The sequence below is a fragment of the Lepidochelys kempii genome, chromosome 4 (assembly GCF_965140285.1).
Source record: "Lepidochelys kempii isolate rLepKem1 chromosome 4, rLepKem1.hap1, whole genome shotgun sequence".
In the NCBI taxonomy this organism is placed as follows: Eukaryota; Metazoa; Chordata; order Testudines; family Cheloniidae; genus Lepidochelys; species Lepidochelys kempii.
Window position 1 is genome coordinate 118366504 of NC_136383.1, and position 24581 is coordinate 118391084.

Consider the following 24581-nt stretch of genomic DNA (forward strand, 5'->3'; position numbering starts at 1 on the left):
AATATAATGCCCATATTTTAAAAAGGGAAGAAAAAGAACCTGGGGAACTACAGAATGGTCAGCCTCATTTCAGTCCCCAGCAAAATCATGGAGCAGGTCCTCAAGGAATCCATTTTGAAGCACTTGGAGGAGGGGAAGGTGATCAGGAACAGTCAACATGGATTCACCAAGGGCAAGTCATGCCTGACTAATTTGATTACCTTCTACGATGAGATAACTGGGGAAAGCGGTGGATGTGATATATTTTGACTTTAGCAAAGCTTTTGATATGGTCTCCCACAGTATTCTTGCCAGCAGGTTAAAGAAGTATAGATTGGATGAATTGACTATAAGGTGGATAGAAAGCTGGCTAGATTGTCAGGCTCAAAGGGGAGTGATCAACAGCTTGATAGCTAGTTGGCAGCTGGTATCAAGCTGAGTGCCCCAGGGGTTGGTCTTGGGGCTGGTTTTGTTCAACATCTTTATTAATGATTTGGATGATGGGACTAGTTGCACTTTCAGCAAGTTCACAGATGACACTAAGCTGGGGGGAGAGGTAGATATGCTGGAGGGTAGGGCTAGGGTCCAGAGTGACCGAGACAAATTGGAGGATTGGACCAAAAGAAATCTGATGAGGTTCAACAAGGACAAGTGCAGAGTCCTGCATTTAGGAAGGAAGAATCCCATGCACCGCTACAGGCTGGGGACCGACTGGCTAAGCAGCAGTTCTGCAGAAAAGGACCTGAGGATTACAGTGACGAGGATCTGGATATGAGTCAGCAATGTGCCCTTGTTGCCAAGAAGGCCAATGGCATATTGGGCTGTATTAGTAGGAGCATTGCCAGCAGATCAAGGGAAGTGATTATTCCCCTCTACTCGGCATTAGTGAGGCCGCACCTGGAGTATTGTGTCCAGTTTTGGTACCCTCACTACAGAAGCGATGTGGACAAATTGGAGAGAGTCCAGCGGAGGGTAACGAAAATGATCCGGGGGTGCGGCACATGACTTACGAGGAGAGGCTGAGGAAACTGGGCTTATTTAGTCTGCAGAAGAGAAGAGTGAGGGGGGATATGATAGCAGCCTTCAACTGCTATCTGAAGGGGGGTTCCAACTACCTGAAGGGGGGTTCCAAAGAGGATGGAGCTAGGCTGTTCTCAGTGGTGGCAGATGTTAGAACAAGAAACAGAGGTCTCAAGTTGCAGTGGGGGAGTTTGGATATTAGTATTTGGATATTAGTTTGGATATTAGGAAACGCTATTTCAGTAGGTGGGCGATGAAGCACTGGAATGGGTTACCTAGGGAGTTGGTGGAATCTCCATCCTTACAGGTTTTTAAGGTCAGGCTTAACAAAGCCCTGGCTGGGATGATTTAGTTGGTGTTGGTCTTAAATACGACTTTTTAAATTGGACAGCTGTATACAAGTTTGCAGACCAGCTGCCTGAGGCTTCACGGGAAGAGTTTTGGGCTTTTGTGAAAGAAGACTACTTGGTGACCAGAACATCCTTGAAATCTGCCCTGGACATTGTAGCCACTTTGGCCAGGATGATGGCCTCTGTGTTCAGCATGCAGAGGGCTTCCTGTTTGCTAAATTCCAGAAAGTTAGGTGGGCCATCGAGGACTTGCCTTTCGATGGTAGAACCCTGTGCTTGGAGAAGACCGATCACATACTTCACTCCTTTGAGGACTCTAGGGCTATCCTGAGATCCTTTGGGGTTTACAACTCACTGGCACAGAGGTGCCGCTATGATGCTTAGCAGCAGATTACCTTTGAGCAGCCCTTTCCCTTGAAGCAGTGGGATTACCCTAAAAAGATGGGTAGCTCCCACAAGGAAAAGCTGTCACACTCAGGGTTGGGCCAGCCTACCCAGCATTGTCAAAGCCCATTTTGACTCATTGGTCCAGAGCACTGTTCCAGTCATTGCTCCTCCCTCCTCATCCCCTTGCCCCTTTGGGGACAGACTGGTGCACTTTTACAGCACTTGGGGCCTGATTACTTCTGACAACTGGGTCCTAGACATTATCAGTTTGGGTTATGCCAATCAGTTTATCTCCACCCCTCCTCCCCACCCTTCCTCCCTGTCCCTTTTCAGGGACCCTTCTCATGAGAGTCTGCTCATCAAGCAGGTCAGCTTTTTGCTGGCACCAGGAGTGGTGGAGGAGGTTCCACCGGAACACTGGGGTCACGGCTTCTACTCCCAGTATTTCCTGCTACCCAAATACAAGGGTAGGATGAGACCCACCATCAACTTTCTCAGCCTCAACAAACATATGAGATATATAAGGTTCCCAATGGTCACTCGTTCTACTATACTCCCTGCATTATCTCAGAATAACTGATTCGCTGGTCTGGCCCTCCGGGACACCTACTTCATGTGCCAATTCTGCTGAGCCACAGGAAGTGTATTCACTTCATTGTAGGACAGTGCCATTTTTCAGTACACAGTCCTGCCTTTCGGCCTCCCTGCTGCTCCCAGAGTCTTCACCAAGTGCATGGTCATGGTTACAGCATATCTCAGGAGACAGGGAATCCACATCTTCCCATACCTCAATGACTGGTTAATGAGGGGCAGATCCAGAGAGGAAGTTCTTGCTCATGTTAGCACCACATTATGCTTGCTTGACCCTCTGGTTCTCATTCTAAACACTGGAAAGTCAACCTTGTCTCCCACTCAAAAATTGAGCTAATTGGGACCTTGTTAAATTCCACAAGAGAGAGCACACTCCAGGTCACTCTGCCTAGAAGTGATCAATCTGTGGCAATTTTGCAATGAGGAGGATGTTACTCTGATAGTTGTACATTTAACCAGGGTGCCAAATCTTCTTGTGGACCATCTCAGGAGGTATTTTTCTCTGAGTCATGAGTGGTCTCTGAAGATGAGTGTCCTCCAGGTCATCTTCACAGTGTGGGGCATTTCCACGATCAACCTATTAGCCACAATGAAAAACTGGAAATCTCGCCTGTTCTGCTCTTGGGAGGCCTCACTCCGGGCTCCCTCTCCAATGCCTTCCATTGCTGCTGGTGATTGATTCTCCTGTATGCCTTTTCCTCCAGAATCTATCAGGTCATTCTCAAGTTCAAAGCCAATTGGACCAAGCTTATCCTGATAGCCCCGGCAGAGACAGTGCTTGTTCTCCAAACTTCTTGCACTTATGATTCAGCCTCCCATACCAGTTCCCCCCATTCTGACCTGCTCACTCAAAACCATGGCCATGCTTGCCATCCCATGCTCAACTCCTTGCACCTCATGGCATGGCAGCTGCATGGTTGAATGAAGAAGAATAGCAGTGCTTGGTGGCTGTCCAAGAAGTCCTACTCAACAGTAGAAAGCCCTCTATCAGGATGACTTACTTAGCAAAGTGGAAGAGATTTTTGGTGTGGTCCTTTGCCTGGGGGATCCAACTAGCCCGGGCTTCTATTCAGGACATCTTGGAGTACCTGTTACGGCTTCATAAATCTGGACTTGCGATCAGTTCACTGAGAGTTCATCTGGCTGCAATATCAGCATTTCATCCTCCTATTCATAACAAATCAGTCTTTGCCAATGCTATGGTGATATTTCTAAAAGGGCTTCTCCATATATACCCTGAAGTCCAAGAACCAGTCCCCCTGTGGGACATAAACATGGTTTTGGTAGCTCTAATGGGCCCTCCATTCAAACCCCTAGAATCCTGTCCACTGCACCTCTTGTGTCAGAAAACCATGTTTCTGGTAGCCATTACATCTGCAAGGTCGGTGTCTGAGTTGCAGGCTGTAATGGCAGGGCCTCCTTACACACAGTTCTCCAAAGACAAGGTAACCTTATGACCATACTCAAAGTTTTTTATCCAGAATGGTCTCTCACTTTCATGTGAACCAGGCAATGTATTTACCTGTATTCTTCCCTTAGCTTCATTCATCCATGAGGAACAGTACCTCCATACTTTGGATGGTAAATGATGTCTAGTCTTTTATTTGGATAGGACTGAACCATTTCTTTGCTTCACCTGTTTGTGTCATCTGCAGACTGCATGAAGGGGCAAGCGGTCTACAGACCATCTCTAGATGGATAACATCTTGTGTGAAGACTGCATATGATATAGCTTTGGCTATGCCCCCTCAGCCAATACGAGCTCATTTGATGAGTGCGCAAGCAATGTTAAGAGTGTTCCTCAGTGACATTTCGATGTTGAACGTTTGCCGGGTGGCCACATGGTCATCCATTCATACATTTTTGGACCATTATGATGATATCGCATCTATCGAACTGAGGGGGATTAGGGCAGTGCCACCTCACATAACCAGGGGAGGGACCACAACCATGAGGTGCAAGCGCTGCCCCTCCATGGGTACTGCTAGGCAAAAGTCGCCAGCTCCGGCACACTGGGCACACACACACCTAAGTGGAATACACGTCTGCATCACATTTCAAAGAACCACAGTTACAGTAAGTAACCATTTCATCTTGTTGCAGGACAGGAATTCATAGTGATTCAGACTGAGATCTCAAGGTATTGAGTAAACACAGTCAGTTAGAATCGTTTTGTCAGTTACAATAGCTTAAACGTGAAATTACTTTTCTTTAAATTAGAAATGTAGGAATTGTCATACTGCATCAGACCTATATTTCTTCCAGGCAGTCCCCTGTCTCCAACTGTGTCAAGTACCAGATGCTTCAGTAGAAGATGTAAGAAGCCACACAGAAGGCAGGCAGATGTGGGGTAATCTGTACCCCTATCCTGAAGGTCTCCTCCTATTCCTAATAGCTAGGGATTGGTTTATACCCTGAAACATGAGGTTTTATCTCTCCTCCAATAGTCTTTTTGTTAGCATTTAACTATTATAACCCTGAATATTTTTGTTATCCATATAAACATCAAATCCCTTCTTGAATCTTCCTAAATTCAACAACATCCTGTGGCAATGAGTTCCACAGTCAAATTACAAAGTATTTCTTTTTCAGTTTTGAATTTGCATCTTTCAATTTTGTTGAATATCCCCTTCTCTTTCAAAGTGTAACAAGCTGTGGCCACATGTATACAACCACAGCAGTCATAAGTGCAAATTGAAGCCAGGACCTTCACCCCCAAGAGTGCAAACCACTGCAGCTCAAGCTAAAGAATATCTCCTTTTATCTGAGGATAGGTAGCAAGTTATTATAGTTGCGGAGGCCAGTCACTAAAAGAAGATGCACACGCATACTTAAGTTAGTTTATTACAAGATCACCAACTCTGTCTTTTTTCCTGAGAGTTCTTGTTGCAAGCAGAAATGTTCGTTACACAAATACTCACCTGTCTTGTTCAGAGAAACAGATATTACAAGATACCTCATTAAAAACATAATGCCAAATTCTTCCCTCAAGAACATCCGTACAGCTTCACTGAGTTCCCTGGTGCTGCCTGGGTGTTAACAGAGAAGTAGAATTTGATCAGCAGGACTTTCAGTTGTGCACATTAGTGTAAATAAAAAGCAGTGAGACTGAACTAGCGTTTTTCTGTGGCAGATTATTGTAAACATTCTAGAGGAGCTACAAACATGGGGTGTTGATTAACAAGAATATATCTGTTAATTACTTATTATCAATCACATCAGTCACACAGGAGTAATAATACTGGAAGAGATACAAGAGATGTAAGCACTATTCTGTTCTTCAGCAATCTCGTTAGTAAAAGAAATGTTGAAAAATTGCTTTATAGCCCTGAGGCCTTTTTTTCAGTATACTCTGCTCCCCATCACCCCCAAAATGGATGGGACTTATGAAAGGCATTATAATGAAGATGGATTTGAAGTGCTCATTTTCATCTTTTTAGGTACTGAGCAAGTAGTTATGTGAAACCACTTGGTTTTTTTTTTCCAACTCAGTAAGTCCAGAAATAGGCTGACCTTCTGAAGCAGAGTCTATATATATTAAAATTTTTATGCATAACAGTCAACTTCCTCCCACATTTTCTGATCCAGTTAACATTTTTATGGCACCAGAGAAAGCAAATTAATATTTATCACTTTATATAGTGCTGTATGAATTATCAACAGTGGTATTTTATTTATGCTTTTAAAGTGGCTGTAAACTCCATTCCCAGGTGAGACCTTAATAGATGAGATGCTGGATTCTCTACTACTTAAACTAAAACTTAACCCGTCTCGACTTTTTCATGTACATTGAAGATCGCATTATAGAAATAATAGAAATGTAGAACTGGAAAGGACTTCAAGAGGTCGCCCCATTTATCCCCCCACCCAGGCTGGGGTATGATTAAATGTACCTAGACCATCCCTGAACAGATGTTTGTCTAACCTGTTCTAACTTGGGGATGTGCTAGCCTGACCCACTTCTGTATGTTTCTTTAGCTCTAAATCTGAAATTACTAAGAAAATATCAGCTACATGATACATATCTGTCATCTGAGAGAAGGATTTGGCCCTGTCTTCTTTGCCACTAGCAATGCCACTGTACAGCACTATGATTATTCGATTTAAAGACCCCTTACTTGCTGTACTTAAAGTATGTTCTGGTCTTTGCCTTCCAATGTGTGCTGTCCAGCATACCTGATATTTTGATGAAGTATGGCAAAACAGCTACTTCCAAATGGAAGTCCTACCTAACCTATCAACTTTTCAGTGCAATAGCAAGAGTGCTCCTTTTTTTCTCACTGGGGACAGTCAAATTAAGAGTGTTTTCTAAAAATCTTAGTTCCAAATCCCCCAAAAGATCAAAATGTCAGGAATTCAGAATTGGAATGGCCACTTGCAACTATATTAATTTTTTTTATTTTCTAAGCAGATATTTTGGAATTAAAGTTCCTTGTTCTAAAGAAGACTAGCCTTAAATCTATGTTCTTGTCAGTAAAATGACAGGAACATAGGGAAATCTGGGAGTTGCTGCTGGTCCTTTGCTGGTCTCTGCAGGGCAAAATTTGTGGACTAATAGTTTATTTGATGAAAAATGCAATTTTGGTCAACCCAAAACAATTTGCAAATTTCATACTAATAGTTTTAACCATGAATGGTGATAATGCTGCCCACCTCCCTTATAACTTTTAATCCAGTACATAGGGTACTCATTTGGATTGTGGAAAATCCCAGTTTCAAATCCTTGCTGTGGAACAGACTTGAAATCGACCTTTTCAAGTCACTGAAACATTCCAGATTTGGTTAGATCCCAAGCAATTTGTTTATTGATTTATTTTCCTGGAACTGCCACTGGACTGAAAAATTAGTTATTTGCCCAGTTTTACTGTACACTCCTCTCTGGTGGCTGATACAGTGACAATCTTCATGAGTACATTTACCATATATATCTTGCCCCATGCTGCAGTGTTTTAAGTGTAGAGAAGCATTCGACATTGGTGAGGCCTCATCTGGAGTACTGTGTCCAGTTTTGGGCCCCACACTTCAAGAAGGATGTGGATAAATTGGAGAGAGTCCAGCGAACGGCAACAAAAATGATTAGGGGACTGGAACACATGAGTTATGAGGAGAGGCTGAGGGAGCTGGGATTGTTTAGCCTGCAGAAGAGAAGAATGAGGGGGGATTTGATAGCTGCTTTCAACTACCTGAAAGGGGGTTCCAAAGAGGATGGCTCTAGACTGTTCTCAATGGTAGCAGATGACAGAACGAGGAGTAATGGTCTCAAGTTGCAGTGGGGGAGGTTTAGATTGGATATTAGGAAAAACTTTTTCACTAAGAGGGTGGTGAAACACTGGAATGCGTTACCTAGGGAGGTGGTAGAATCTCCTTCCTTAGAGGTTTTTAAGGTCAGGCTTGACAAAGCCCTGGTTGGGATGATTTAACTGGGAATTGGTCCTGCTTCGAGCAGGGGGTTGGACTAGATGACCTTCTGGGGTCCCTTCCAACCCTGATATTCTATGATTCTATGATTCTAAGCCCCAAGTTCCAGAACTGGTTTTTGACAAAAGCCTGGGAATGGACAAGGAACAAGGCCTGACACCTGAGGGCATACGCTCAGAGAGACCAGGAAGGAGACAGACTTGCAGGTAGCCCTATAACCATGATACTAAGAAGAACAAGAAGAAGAAGGTGATATTTAATTGAAATAGAAATGTTACTTAGCCATTCTTGAGTATGGCTGGACAATTAGCCAAGGGGGGAGAAAATGAGAATGCAGTATTATCTGGGAGTTTTCAAACAAATTGTCCAGATCACCAGTTTAGATGGGAACAGATCCAATAAGCCTGTCACGTTATTTGTATAAATGAGCATGTACATTTACAAAAAGAGGCAGCTTTCCATAGTACTGTAATGTACATCTGAATTGAATCATGAGATGCTCAGCTATCACTAGACTTTTCCCACAGCATCTTTAAGTTATTATTAACTCCTAGCTAAAAGCCAGCATGAAAAGAGCAGTATATCTATTGTTCATTGTTTTTCAAATAGGGCTGTCAATTAATCACAGTTAACTCATGCGATTAACTAAAAAAAAATTATCCCAATTACAAAAAATTCATTGCGATTTATCGCAGCTTTAATCGCACTGTTAAACAATAGAATACCAATTGAAATTATTAAATATTTTGGATGTTTCTCTACATTTTCATATATATTCTATTCTGTGTTGTAATTGAAGTCAAAGTGTATATTATTTTTATTACAAATATTTGCACTGTAAAATGATAAACAAAAGAAATAGTATTTTTCAATTCACCTCATTCAAGTACTGTAGTGCAATCTCTTTGTTGTGAAAGTGCAACTTACAAATGTACATTTTTTTGTTACATAACTGCACTCAAAATCAAAACAACGTAAAACTTCAGAGCCTACAAGTCCGCTCAGTCCTACTTCTTGTTCAGCCAATTGCTAAAACAAACAAGTTTGTTTATATTTACAGGAGATAACGCTGTCCTCTTCTTATTTACAATGTCATGAGACAGTGAGAACTGGCATTTGCATGACACTTTTGTAGCTGACTTTGCAAGATATTTACGTGCCAGATATGCTAAACATTCGTATGCCCCTTCATGCTTTGGCCACCATTCCAGAGGACATACTTCTATGCTGATGACGCTCATTAAAAAAATAATGCATTAATTAAATTTGTGACTGAACGCTTTGGGGGAGAATTATGTCCCCACTTTCTGCCATATATTTCATGTTATAGCAGTCTCGGATGATGACCCAGCACATGTGGTTCATTTTACGAACACTTTCACGCAGATTTCACAAAACACAAAGAAGGTACCAATATGAGATTTCTAAAGATAGCTACAGCACTCGTCCCAAGGTTTAAGAATCTGAAGTGCTTTCCAAAATCTGAGAGGGATGAGGAGTGGAGCATGCTTTCAGATGTCTTAAAAGAGCAACATTACGATATGGAAACTATAGAACCCGAAGCACTAAAAAAGAAAATCAACCTTTTATTGGTGGCATCTGACTCAGATAATGAAAATGAGCATGCATGGATTCGCACTGCTTTGAATTGTTATCGAGCAGAACCCATCATCAGCATGGACGCATTTCCCCTGGAATGGTGGTTGAAGCACGAATGGTTAGCATATCTGGCACATAAATATCTTGCAACGCCGGCCAGAACAGTGCCATGAGAACTCCTGTTCTCACTTACAGGTGACAGTGTAAGCAAGAAATGGGCAGCATTATCTCCTGCAAATGTAAACAAACTTGTTGTTCTGAGTAATTGACTGAACAAGAAGTAGGACTGAGCGGACTTGCAGGCTCCAAAATTTTACACGGTTTTATTTTTAATGCAGTTTTTTGTACATAATTCTACATTTGTAAGTTCAACTTTCACGATAAAGAGATTGCACTACAAAGCAGTGATTACCTATGTACTTGTATTAGGTGAATTGAAAAATACTATTTCTTTTGTTTTTTTACAGTGCAAATACTTATAATCAAAAATAATCAAAAACAAATATAAAGTGAGCGTTGCACACTTTGTATTCTGTGTTGTAATTAAAATCAATATATTTGAAAATGTAGAAAACATCCAAAACATTAATATAAATGGCATTTTATTATTGTTTAACAGTGTGATTAATTGCAATTAATTTTTTTAATCGCTTGACAGCCCTATTTTAAAATGCTTTCAATTTTGGCTTGCTGAATAATCCTTGTGTCTCTTGAAACATCTCCATTGTAATTTTCCTGGATTCCACAGAAATCTGCCATTTGACAGAAGCCCTCTTCGCCATAGAGATTCCTTTGGCTGAAAGAAAGCTAGAGTTAACCCTCAAAGGGACAAAGTAGAAGAGGGCATGTCAGGAAACGCATTTATAAGTGACCCCCCCTTTCGTTTCCCAGTGTGCTTTTCTTGAGAATAGATGAAAAATGGAGAGCAAACATTTGTGACTGAAATGTTAGTGATTTATTAAATTGGAAACTAGAAGTCTCTCTGCAGTTTTATTATTAAACTTTGAATAAAATACTAATAAGTAACAGTTTATATATTTAAATAATAAAAATGACTGACAAAATGAAACGTGAGTAATATTGAGTGGTTATTATGTGAATCCTCAGTGTAGAATGTATATAACTATACTTATTCTAGTATACTACTTCTAGTACTAATTCTAGCCCAAATGGGGTCGTTCCCAACTTTAGAGTTGTTCAGATCGCTGGTTTGGTGAAGGCCCATCTCTAGACTTCTTGGAAGCTTTTCCTAGATATTGCTGGAGCTCACATCAATACACCTGTCATAAGTTAAAAATACACTGTGCTGTCCTTGCTGTAATCCTATTATTTCCTTTAGATGAGTGTTATTTCAACATGGTGTTATTACTGAGAGAGGTGATTTTTCTTTAAGAAAACCCATCCGGGAGAATGGCATATATTTCAGTGGGGACATACACTTTTAAAGCAGTCAGTACTATCTCTGTGGCCTGTCAGAAAAAGGTTGTTGCTGGTGCCTGAGTTTGTACATGAGTAATAATGCAGTTCTGAAAATCTGGTGGCTTTATCTCTGCTTCTATGTCTTGAATGGAACGTGCCTTGAATGCTGAAGGCTTTTGTGCTTTTGATTCCTGAATCCCACTTCATTAAGTTGTGCTGCATTAAAAAAAAGTGTGTGTGTGTTTGTGGGAAATTCATACCCTTTAGCACAGATGGACAGGGAGCAGTGACTTATAAGGCATCCAGAATTTGCTGCTTATGCTGGAATTTCTCACTGAAAGCTAAACATGTTATCTGCAGTGTTCCTGAGAGCAGCAGCTCAGGCCTGATCTAAGAAATCAGTTGAGTTAATCCTTCACAGCTTCTCACTGTGGCTTGTAAAGTTCCAGTCCCTTGGTAAAGCAAAAGCAGAAATCACATCCAGTACAAATAAGCAACACTTATCTGTGTAACACTTTTAAAAATCCTTCTTCACTCTTTGCGCCAGTTGAACACATGGGCATTTTAAACTAATTTGTGTCCTTGAAACACCTACTTCACGGGTTTTAGAAAGGAGAGAGAGCTCAGGGGAATTTATCTGGCATGGTAAGCATAGTTATTTTTTTCTGGCTCCAGAATTCTTTTGAGCTTTTGGATCATCAGCAATTTCCAGCTGCAGACTCCACCCAACCTATCCCCACCAAAGACATCTGAGTAGCTTTTTAAAGTAACGTTACATGTCTCTCTAGATGGGGGATCAAAATGTTCAATATATTTGAAAACATTAAAATCAGGAATGTTACCTGTCTCTTTACTGGTGCGTTTTCATAGGCATGCAAAATCCCTAGAATAGCGACACTGGTCTGAGCTCAGTTTAACAAACAAACAAAGAAAAAATCTATTTGTTACTGGAAGAGGGTTTTCTTCCCTCAAAACAGCTTCCCTCCCTCCTGGAGGTAGGAACCACACAGTCTTCAGCTTTCCAGAGTTACTTCCAGAGGTGGGGGTCCTTCCCATCTGGAAAAGCTACATCTGCTAGGATCTATATGTGTAACAGGAAATCCTTTCCTCACTACACACTGAAAAATAACAGCTGTTTGCATATGCGAAGTCCTTTTAAACTTGAAACTTCCTTAAAATGATCAAAGTTGGACATTCTATTTGCCATGCTGCCTCCAGCTTCAGCGTTTGCGCAAATAATCTTCGTCAGGTACTTAAGTCAGTGGAGACTGATGGCTTCTCAACACTTCCCAAGAGCAGCTCCGTTCCTTGCAGAATCATATAACATGGTTATACACAATAATTTGTGCTCATTTTGCTCGGGATATTGCAGGTGCAAAATTAGAAGCTGGGTTGGGATGTATGGACAAGAAAGGTAGGGCTAGCCCGTCAATCTTGAATGATAGAGAGGAGGCCTTCAAAAGGGAGGAAGTTGCAGTCCCCACCCAGGGGTGCACAAGGAAGATTGTCCTAAGCAGCAGACTGTAGGAGTGACTCCTGAACCTGGAGAGGGAACTCCTAGCCAGGGGACCTGAAACCCGACCCTGAGGAGAGTACAGCGGACTCCCAGGGTAAGATGGACAGGTTGAGTCTGACTCAGAGACCAGCCCAAGTGGTTGCCTAATTCCCCTCTATGCTGGTGCTGGATCATTGGCAGCACTGTAGATTCATTGATCCCCCTCTTTGCTGGGAACACAGGGAGGGAATACCCCTGAATATGTCAGGGCTTGTGGCTTTCATTTTGATCCCCCATCTGGAGAGACTTAAGAAGGCCCACAAAGGGCAGCGCACCTCCCGGAAATAGTAAGGAAGTGAGGCCTGTGCGGGAACACCCAGGATAGGTAACTGGACGTGGTCATAGAATCATAGAATATCAGTGTTGGAAGGGACCTCAGGAGGTCATCTAGTCCAACCCACTGCTCAAAGCAGGACCGATCGCCAATTAATCATCCCAGCCAGGGCTTTGTCAAGCCTGACCTTAAAAACTTCTAAGGAAGGAGATTCCACCACCTCCCGAGGTAACGCATTCCAGTGTTTCACCACCCTCCTAGTGAAAAAGTTTTTCCTAATATCCAACCTAAATCTCCCCCACTGCAACTTGAGACCATTACTCCTTGTTCTGTTATCTGCTATCACTGAGAACAGTCTAGAGCCATCCTCTTTGGAACCCCCTTTCAGGTAGTTTAAAGCAGCTATCAAATCCCCCCCATTCTTCTTTTCTGCAGACTAAACAATCCCAGTTCCCTCAGCCTCTCCTCATAAGTCATGTGTTCCAGTCCCCTAGTCATTTTTGTTGCCCTCCGCTGGACGCTTTCCAATTTTTCCACATCCTTCTTTTAGTGTGGAGCCCAAAACTGGACACAGTACTCCAGATGAGGCCTCACCAATGTCGAATAGAGGGGAACGATCACGTTCCTTGATTTGCTGGCAATGCCTCTAGGTATACATCCCAAAATGCCGTTGGCCTTCTTGGCAACAAGGGCACACTGTTGACTCATATCCAGCTTCTCATCCACTGTAACCCCTAGGTCCTTTTCTGCAGAACTGCTGCCGCGCTGTTCGGTCCCTAGTCTGTAGCGGTGCATGGGATTCTTCCGTCCTAAGTGCAGGACTCTGCACTTGTCCTTGTTGAACCTCATCAGATTTCTTTTGGCCCAATCCTCTAATTTGTCTAGGTCCCTCTGTATCCTATCCCTACCCTCCAGAGTATCTTTCTCTCCTCCCAGTTTAGTGTCATCTGCAAACTTGCTGAGGGTGCAATCCACACCACCCTCCAGATCATTCATGAAGGTATCAAACAAAACCGGCCCCAGGACCAACTCTTGGGGCACTCTGCTTGATACTGGCTGCCAACTGGACATGGAGCCACCGATCAGCACCCCTTGAGCACGACATTCCAGCCAACGTTCTACCCACCTTATAGTGCATTCATCCAGCCCATACTTCTTTAACTTGCTGGCAAGAATACTGTGGGAGACAGTGTCAAAAGCTTTGCTAAAGTTAAGGAACAACACGTCCACTGCTTTCCCTTCATCCACAGAACCAGTTATCTCGTCATAGAAGGCAATTAGATTAGTCAGGCATGACTTGCCCTTGGTGAATCCATGCTGACTGTTCCTGATCACTTTCCTCTCCTCTAAGTGCTTCAGAATTGATTCCTTGAGGACCTGCTCCATGATTTTTGCAGGGACTGAGGTGAGGCTGACTGGCCTGTAGTTCCCAGGATCCTCCTCCTTCCCTTTTTTAAAGATGGGCACTGCATTAGCCTTTTTCCAGTCGTCCGGGACTTCCCCCAATCGCCATGAGTTTTCAAAGATAATGGCCAATGGCTCTGCAATCACATCTGCCAACTCCTTTAGCACTCTCGGATGCAACGCATCCGGCCCCATGGACTTGTGCACGTCCAGCTTTTCTAAATAGTCCCGAACCACTTCTTTCTCTAGGGGAGGAACCACTGATGACTCTGTTACAGGATCTCTTTGAAATTTGGCTTGGTAGTTTTTGTGACTGATTCTGTGAATCATTAAGCTACAGGTGGTGCTTAATATATTGACAGTTCACCTCCATAAATAGAGGACAGAAGAGAACTGGAATTTCAGACTTCGGTGTTAAGCAAGTGCAACTTTAACATAAGTAGAGTTACACAGGCAAGCACCAGTTCTGAATTTTTACTGTTACATATATTTTGTTGTTAACTAGTAATGAGCCTACTTAAAAAGGAGTGATATGCAGAAGAGCTATTTGAAAATTTTTGCATTATTTTTTGTCAAAAATGGCCTTTTAAATAAAATCAAACATTGTTTTTTAAAAGAAGAAGTCTATGTTGGAAATTTTCCATTATTTGCAAAATTTTCCATGATATCTTTTAACAGTTATTTTCCAAAATCATGTTAACATTCTTAACCCATGTTTTGTTTACTGAAAATGAGTTTATTGATGAGCAGATGGTTTTAATAATTTTCTTAGATCAGGCCTGAGTGCTCTCAGGAAGGCTGCAGTTACCATTTTTAGCCTTCAGTGACAAAATCCAGCATAAGCAGCAAGTTCTGGATGTCCTGTAAGTCACTGCTCCCTGTCCATCCATCTGTATTTTTATAAGCTATCATATGCAGGTGGCATGTCCATTATGATAATGGCGTACCTATTATTTTAATAGTCTGTAAATCTATTCATTTTTTTAAAAAGCCATCAAACTCATTGATGGCAAACTTATTTCAAATAAGATGCTCCTAAATATCACTTGGAACTTTGGGAGAATCCAAATATGTCCTAGTAATACTTTGTAGTTGACGTATTCAGTCACTTTCTGAGGACAAAATTTCCCTGGCGAGCAACTATGGGGCATATCCTCAGCTAGTGTAAATTGTCATAGTTCCATTGAAATCAAGATGAAGGTAGGTTGATTCACTGAAGACAGCAGGAGATGTTGGGTTCTCCATGGATTCTACTGGCTTTCTTTACAATTTCGTTTGCCCCAGAAATAGTTGTCCAAAGAGAGAAGACCCTCATGTGGAACTTGACTGCTCTTCCATATATGAATGAGAATCCATCTGAATCTGCTGGTATAGTGGAAGGATGTTGAAGTGCGGAAGAATAACAGAGCTTGGGTAGAGTGACAAGGTGACTGGTGTGGTGAAAGAAGGCTGTGGTAAGGATAGGGAACTGGATTCTGCTCAGTGAAGAGAGGAAGGATGTCACTATAAGTATGCTGCAGCTGGAAGGACAGAGAGAGTATGACCTGATGGTATTGCATGGGAGGGAGGACAGTAAGAAGTTTACCCTTGCACTGTAATCTTCCTGAATATAAACTTGTCCAACTTGTGCATGTTGGAACACATGCTCTGATTTTGTCATGTGATCTGCTCTCCCTGGATTGTAGAAATTCCAGTTGTTGACAGATTCAGACAGAAGATCCTCATTTTTCCTTGAACCATTTGTGCTGGCAAATGTGAATGCTGTTCAGATCATAAGGTATGCTGATATTCCTTCTCCCCTCCAGGCAGAGTTCCAAATAAACTTTGTGGATACAGCAAGAGCCCTTAACACAACACCTCTGCCAATCTGGACCCTTCTGCTTGGGCACAGTACAGATATTAAGATGAATTTAGACCATACATCTGCTTGAAACTCTTCTTCTCTGATTTTTTCACAGCTAGTGTGTCCCAGAAAATACAAGAATTTGACTGTTTAAAATGATCTCGCCTTAGTCTGGAAATAGCTCAGAAGTCATAACCTCCTTGTAGGGAGCCAGGGTGGCTTCCCTCCGAACCAGAGAGTAAAGAGCCACCCTCTCAGCCTGAGTGGGCGGGGCCAGACCAAGTTTATGCCAATCCCCGGAAGGGGAGGAGTGGGACAGGAAGTACAAAGGGCGGGGCCCGTTGCCCAGTGAGGAGAGCACCAGGGAGGGAGACAGACACAGGCTGTTGGCTGCTCCCTCGCGATCCTGCTCCCGACCCAGGGGAGGCCCTGGGCCAGGAGAAACCTGACTGGGAGGAAGGCCTGGGGCGACCAGGACTGCCAGCCGCTGAGTACCCGGAGGACCTGGAAGGGTTCAGTTGTAGCCCGCGCCAGCGTGAGTCCGACACAGAGGGGGAGCTGGAGCTGCCAGCAGCGGAATACCCGGATGAGCTGGAGGGACCGGAGAGACCCGCTTGAGAGACCAGGGAGGAAGTAGCCCAGGGGCAGAACTGCACCGTGTGGTGGGTGTGTTTGGTCAGCGGACGTGGATGGCACCCCGCTGACCGAGTGGTGGGACCTTTGGCCCCCGCCACTGTCAGGGCCCTGGGATGGAACGCAGTGGAGTTGGGTAGGCCTGCGTTCCCCTACCCCGGCCAACCTGCCTTGGGTAGCAGAACTGTGCGCGGCAGACTCGTGCCGGCGCTCCCCTGCCTGAGGGGCGCGCGGCAGACTCCGGCCAGCACATCTTTCCCGCTAATTCCCCAGTGCCCAAAAGGTGTGACTAAGGCCCGCCGGTGGGACCATAACTCTCCATCGCCCCCTAGGGGCTCGGAGGACCGATTGAAACCTGTCACACTCGTCTTTTATGACAACTTTATTCACTTAATTCAGGTCTTTTATTCTGAGTAGTGAGACTAAGCAGGAATATTTGGACAAGTATCTTTGAAATGGGCTATCTTCCTTGTTCTTCTCTGCCTGGATCATTCAGTTGTTACCTTGATACAAATGCAGACATAGTTCCTCCTGAGTTGGTACTCTCTGATGGCTCTTTTGCAGGATTCTTGGAACCATCTCTCTATGAAAATTGGAGAATTTTAAAAGAATTTTGTCATGAACTTGCCCCTGGGCAAGTCAGTGGCCTGGCATTCCTTTCCCTACAGAATGCACTAGTTCCCCATCTATGACTTGCATTTGGTTCTGTATAATTTCAGTATGCCTGCTTGATGCCAGCAGGTTTTAGTTGTAACTTTAATTACTGTTTTGTCCATCACCTCAACCAAATTAGGTTTAGAGTCTGTCCATTCTTATTTTTTTCCGTATTTTAGTTAGACTGACACAATATAAAACAGTATGGTCACTATGTATTTGATTTCTACGTAATTGTTTGTCCAACCTGAATTGCTCAGATTACATTTATTTTATAAATACATCATTGTATAGCGGCAGGTTATGCAACACTGTACAATGAAAGGATCAAAGCCACACAGAAATCACTGTAAAAATATATAAACCTGAAATTTGGTCCCAAAGCAATGTCAATATATGCATGAGGGTGCTGAGTATGTGTGCATGTGCAGAAGCCTAGATCAGTCATTATAAATACATAACATGTAACAGTCCCTGCCTTACTTTTTTTCTGGGTTGGTGAAGAGAGAAGGGAATTAATGGAAATGTCCTGTTGGTTGTTTCCATGGGTAAGATCCTGGCCCATGACTTCATCCCTTTTATGCCAGTGCAAAGAAAACAGAAAGCTGCCCTAAGCTATGTATTTTTCTGATTGAGGGGAATCTCTGGGTGGTGAAAAATGGGCATCGCTGGCTCTGTATGAGCTACTCCCCATTCCCCAGCATCAGAAACATCCCTCGCTGGACTAGGACATGACCAGGGTAGGAGGAGCTATGGCTAAACCATACAGTGCTCTGGACATTTCACAGCAAAGGGGTCCCAAGAGGACCATTCTAACTGGTGTAATTTCAAGCAACGCTTAAGCTTTGAGCTACCCTTTGAAGATACAATCAAGGAGCTCCTGGGCTCTTTGCTCAGTTTTTACTCTTGCTGTATTCGGTCAAGTTCCCATTGTCTTTAGTGATATGGAGTAAGTGACAATAGAGAGAGCTGATCAACAGGAAAACAGCAGAATGCAGCTATAAGGAATCAAATAATCTTGCTGAATTTTCTTTCAAATTGTTCCATTGGGAGATGGGATTTATTTCTGCCCCCAAGTCACAGGGGCTTGCACATAAACCCAACTGGCTCCTCTAGAATTGTCTGGGGGCGAGAGTTATCCATGTGAGGCAAGTGCCCCCTATGGCCTGAACTCCTTTGAGCTGCACTGAGCGGGCTTCCTCAGAGGGGAAAATCCCAAATACGGAGGGTCATGTGGCACAACTGAACCATGAATGAGGAATACAGGATTTGGTCCAGGATGTTTAGGGTTCAGGTTTTTAGCTTATAGATTTGATAAATTGTTTGCTTTGTTCAGTAACTGCAGTGATACGTACTTAAAATAGTCACAAAGGTTTGACTAATTGTAGTTCTTCCATGAAAACAAGGCTATGCGTGCACGCTACCTTTAGCTGTAGCACACATGCGTAGTTTTGTGCTTAAAACCTGTTGGAGGTCAAGCATTTGCTTTGCTGTTTAAGTCTCAGTACTGCACTGATGATCTGAAAAAGAAACAGATGTGTGGATGTCTTCAGTAAAGATAGTTTCATAGTAAGTCTACTTTCAGTCTTGTGCTAAATCCTTCTCCCACTGAGTGCACACACTCCCTCTGAAATCAGCTTCTTTCAGTAAATTCATGGTGAGCAGGATTTAGCCTCTTTAAATACACCCTAGGTAAATAACCTGAGGCCATTAGTACTGCAGTGGAGGCCTCTGGTACTGCAATGATGATAAGCATTTTCACAGGTTTATCTAAAAATATCAGTGTCAATTTCATAGAATCATAGAATATTAGGGTTGGAAGAGACTTCAGGGGGTCATCTAGTCCAATCCCCTGCTCAAAGCAGGACCAACGTCAACTAAATCATCCCAGCGAAGGCTTTGTGAAGCAGGCCTTAAAAATCTCTAAGGATGGAGATTCCACCACCTCCCTAGGTAACCCATTCCAGTGCTTTACCATTCTCCTAGTGAAATAGTGTTTCCTAATATCCAACCTAGACCTCCCCCGCTACAACTTGAGACCATTGCTTCTTCTTTATCTGCTTGTGGTCATGGACGTGTACTGAAGTCATAACAATTCCTGTGGTTTTGTATGTGTTTTACATCTGTGACTGTAAGCATATTGTATAGCATCAGTACAACTCTATCACTTTGAAGAACTGGATAATACAGAGAGGCCAAAAATTTTTCTCAAGCCTTGAGCATTGCTCGATAGTTGCAAGTCCATTCTACTACCTAATGACCTAACAACATAGAAAACTAAATTGCTGGTATGGAAGCATCAAAAGTAGATACCTGGTGTAACAAAGTACATTTCAGAGATGGTTGAAATACTGGGGCCTTTGGGAAGCACTTATAGCTGTTCAATGTTTCTTTCAGGTCATCGGATTTTGGGACATTATATACAAAGCTGAATCTGCAGCCCGGGATTACAACAGTCATTGACAATTTCTACATTTGTCCCACCAACAAAAAAAAGGTATGTGGCAAGAAAATATTCCTCTTTCCTAGAGATCCAGTAGCTCAGGCTAGAAAACTCTCACAGAGGAATTAAGACTCCAGAAATTAGTTCAGTAAAGCACATTTTCCAGAGCTAAAATATAAAGGAGTAATTTTCATAAACATGTTGATGAACTTCAGTAGAACTGTGACCTCTGGAAATGGGATATACATTTTAGAGGGACAATGCCAAGCAATGATGATCTTATGATCTTTCAATTTTTAGAATATCTGTGTGGACAAAAACTGTGGGCAGGCCCAGGGGTGAGTGTAGTCTGTGAGGCCATTGATTAAGGAGTAGGGTTCAGACCCCAGAAACTGTAGTTCCTCTGAGAGCCACGCAAATCTTGTAATCCACGGTAGATAAATGACCATCTCTTCATAGGGTCTGTCCTGCTGCATCAGCTTCGGGGCCTCCTGACTCCATCTGGCCTCCCTGGCAGGGCGGCTGCATTGGAGCTGTACTGCCCGATCCTCCCTTCCCTGCAGCTTCCTCTGGAGCTCACATTGAGAGGGTTCTGCTACACTAAGGTTGGTGTAGCTGAGCTGGCTACAGGCCCTCATCCCCCTGCCTCATTCTATGCACAGATTCTCAGCTTTTTTGCATGTTCTTTGGTGAGGTCTAAGGCTGGGCTGAGCTGGTGCTGTGGAAATGGTTGACAATCCCTCCACTGGGGAAGAAGATGGAAATTCTCATGCTGAGCTTCAGGGAATGATCTTACATCACTGAAAAGATATATTTTTTAAACTTTTATTTAAAAATTCCCCTGCACTGTTGGTGACCCCAGTAGCATTTAGGTTAGTGCATGAGGAACTGAAGTGAAATGAACTATAAACAAAGGTGAATTTAACCAGTTAAATGTGGCTGCCTGTGATGAATGGAAAATAGAATGCAAAGAAACATGGTATTTATAAAAAAATTTTTTTACAATTCTTGCTGTTTTAATTATGTAAAGTATTGTAAATAATAAGTGCAATAAGACATTTATGAATAAAGAATTTTATCTTGAAAAGTTCCTTTCAACCACAGGATAAAGTAGGAGAATTGATTTCATGCAGGGTCCATTGATTAGACAGACAATTTTAGCTGTAGTTATCTATTTGTTCTGCCTAATCAAAAATCAGTGATAAACTCAAGGAACCTGCCTGGGTGATTAAGTGCTGTTTTTATTTCTCCTGGTATTGTGGCTGGAGTCTCCATGACCTACTGAAGCAGTAGACGAGTTAGATAATATGTATTTAATCTGCTGCAAAGCTGGTAACAATTTTCTTATTCATCAAAGTGGATCTACCACCAGGCACAAAATTGTTTCTGAGCAGCATGCATCTCAGAGCTGGGCTCTGCAGATTATTTCAGGGCCAAAAAGAAATAATAAATAATAATAAACAAAACTTATTCATGTAATTTTCTGGAATGAAGACAAAAGGATGAGGCAGGATGGGAAACCTATGGAAAATTCTGCACAGCTCATCCAGCTAATGTGTTCTACATGAAATTAAAACCTGCACAGGCTTGCGGGGATCAAGGATAATGTAAATCTGCCAGTTTGGAGGGAAAAAAAGAAAGAAAATGAATAGTGGTTGCAGGATTGCTGCTGAATTTCATGAACAAAGGACATTCTGATACATAGAAAAATGGCACATTAACCCAAACTCAGAAAAATCTGATTTATGTTCAGGGTAACTCAAAGTACTTAGCACTTAGCGCAAAGACCCTCTTTAGCAGTTTAATGCTATATTAGAATTCAGCTCTTAAATTCATTTCATTTTGGTCCTCTATGAATGTGCTATTTGATGCTCTGTACTTTGCTCTTAAGATGTCAACCTACTTTAAACATAAAAAATTCCTTACATTTTAGTGCCTGTTAAAGGTGCCAGAGTGAACATTTCTAGAAATAAGTCCTCCTTGATACAGGCATAATACAAGCTGCGGAATAAAGCTGCTCTGCTAATATACTTCAGAACTGGCTTGGAGGAACCACACTGATAAGGAAGTCAGTCTCCATGCCAAAAATACCAGAGGCAGCCATGCCAGCCATCATGATAGTAGCTTTTGTGGTGAATGGTGCTTGACTAAGACCACCAATTTGTTTCACGAAGGCCATTTGGAAAGGATGGCACATTCATCCCAGTCTGGTTGGTCCAGCATCCCACTGCCAAAATCCTGAGCCACTGAACTGATCAGGAGGCAGCCATAGCTCAGCTGCAAAGTGTTGAAGAGCACAAGACCTAGAGGCTATCCCTTGTTGTCTGCAGTACTCCAGGCTCAAGAGGGAGCACGTGTGGATGGGGCAAGCCACTGGCCTCTCCCCTATGCAAAGTCTGGCACCTGCTGAGGGACTTGTTACAATTGTTTTAGAAATAACATGAAATTGCTAGTTTTCTCCTCTATTCCTGGAGTCATCCACAGACACAGTATGCCTGATCTTCCTCTCACACTGATTTAGTTCCATGGATTTAAATTAAAAAAATTCTATTTTTTGCTTCTCTATAAGGTCTCAGTCTTGCAAGGTGCAAAGCATACTGGCCCCAGTCTGGCAAAGGACTTACATATATGCTTAAATTTAAGAACAAGCAGTCACATATTCCCATTCGGCATTTGGAGGATGAAAATGCATCCAAAGAAGCAGAGGCAAAAAATGTGTGCAGGGTTTTTGCATATTAATTATCACAATTTTAATTCTATTCCACATCATCCTTAGAGAGTAATGAATGATATTTCTTATATAATTCTCATAATCAATATCAATTTTCTAGTGTAACTGAATGATTTTCTGTGGTAAAGAATCTGGAAGGCAACTCTTTTACAGCTGGCTGGAGAGGTATGCAAATGGTGGGGAAGCTTTTAAAATAGAATGCAACCAGATCAATGTGAAAAGTGGCAAAAGGCTGTGGTTTAGTTCAAGGTTTTGGCTGAGTTTATCTATCTGCACTAATATGCAAACTCCTAACTTGAATAAGAGTTTCATTGAATGTACTTGGCACATTCACTAGCTATCATGCTGTACAATCCAATGGACTGAAAAGTGCAGTTTACAGTATGAATCTGAAACTGTACTGAAAATATTCAATCCCTGGGGGCTGCATGGGTTTGCATTTTTCTAAGAAGACCAGTTGTGGAAAAGTGACAGTTCTTACCTCTCTAACCCAGTGTTTTCAGCAGGGGTTCTCGCAACAAAATTTTTGGTGGCCTCAGAGGGTGGCCACCAACTCTTGCTGGTGGCCTCTCTGACAATTTTTTCCTAAAATACTTAATTAACTTTAGGAAAAACAAACAAATAAGCACATATACATGTCCAAATCATTGTAATTTATTTATGTAGGGGTTTTTTTCAGACTCAGTGATAAAAATAGTGTACAGTTGTCTCTATTCTTTACTGGACCTAAACAAAATAGAAACATAAATAAGGCACTTCGCATGTTTTGATTTTTTTTTTTTTTTAGATTGCTAGTTAGGAAGTCTGCTACTGTGAAAAGTGATATTTTTATATTTGTTAATATCACTTTTCACAGCAGCCTTACTCAGCGCCGGCATGCTGGGGGACAAATTAAGCCCTGGATGATGAGGTGGGTAAGGAGGTGGGGGGTCAGGAGCAATGGGGGGCTGGAGGAGGCAGCGAGGGTTGAGGTGATGACAGAGGATGAGTCCAGGGATGGAGCCCAAAACCCTGCAGCTGCGGGACAGAGCCTGTTGCCGCATGGCTAGAGCCTGCCGCCCACCACCCCAGGCTGGAAGCCTGAAGCTCACCGCCTCTGGGAAGGTGGGGAACTCACATTGGTTGCCTGCTCCTACAGTGTTTCTGGCTCCAGACAGGGGTCGGGACCAACCCCTGCAGGCAGCCCCAGGGAAGGAGCCTCTGCTTTGCCCCCCACCCCACCCCGGGCCTGAAGCAGCATCCAGGAGTCTGTGGCCACAAGAAGAGCCCCTTGTGCCCACGTTTGAGAAACACTGGTTTACAGTGTTAAAAGTTCACATAATTATATTTCCTTTTATTAAGAGGCATATTTGTAAATGCAAATGTTACATTGTTAGAATCGTGTTATTTTCACCAGCTGCATGGAAAAGGGATTATGTAACAGAATCAATTACAGGATAAACTGATGGGTAGACTTCAGACCACACAGTGGAGGAGAACAAATCCCTTCAGAAAGCCATGGTGGGTCCTTGCTTGGGAGGAAGAGGGCTAAGTAGGATGTTGGTCCTTTTCTGTGTAGCCATCTTATGCATCTGCAAATTATTTCTGTTGCCCACTGTGTGTGGGATCAAAGGAGGGGCCAGGAAGGCCCCACATGAAGTGACATATCTCACCCCCTTAAACCTCCTCCCAGACAAAAAGCTTGTGCACTAACCAATGGAAAACTGAGGAAGCATTAATGCTTGCTCCACACTCTGTGACACCCCCTTCAACTCAGGAGAAACCTGCAGCAAATGACAGCAAAGATATTGGTCCTATCGTGCTGATATGGTTGAGGAGAGGCTGCAGATGAATGATGAGGGAGAGTGGACCTGTGCAACTAGCCTGGCATTAATTTGTTCATTTTGATGCACTTATGCACAGGACAGCCTTTGAACTGACCCTGACATCAAATAGTCTTACGAGTTCACCACATCAGGGCTTATCCTGATCTATGGTGGGCTGCACATATGTCCACTGACCTTGAATTTTCTTACATTTTAAATAATGGAACTAATTTAAATGTCTGCTCTCTTCTGCTAATATTGCCCGTAGAAAACTGGTGCAGGCATCCTTGAATTATACATGCACTACAGAAAAATGGAGTCTGATCTGTGGCCTTCTATTCCTTGAAATAATAAGGTATGACTGTGGATTGGAAGTGATGTGATTGAGCCACCCAATGCCTGTATTATATAGAATCAACCTTTCAGTCAACTAAAAAGGAAACCTTTCACGTGGAAGGGGATTAGTTATAGAGTAA

At 42.7% G+C, this 24581-nt stretch overlaps 1 protein-coding gene across 1 annotated transcript in view; it reads left to right on the forward strand.

Moving 5' to 3' along the window:
- SORCS2 (sortilin related VPS10 domain containing receptor 2) overlaps nucleotides 1-24581 on the forward strand; it is an 843800-nt gene that overhangs the window by 474735 nt on the left and 344484 nt on the right. Inside the window, exon 3 of the mRNA XM_073342594.2 lies at nucleotides 19524-19623. Coding sequence (XP_073198695.1) covers nucleotides 19524-19623 — 100 coding nt within the window. The remainder of the gene's footprint in view (nucleotides 1-19523; nucleotides 19624-24581) is intronic.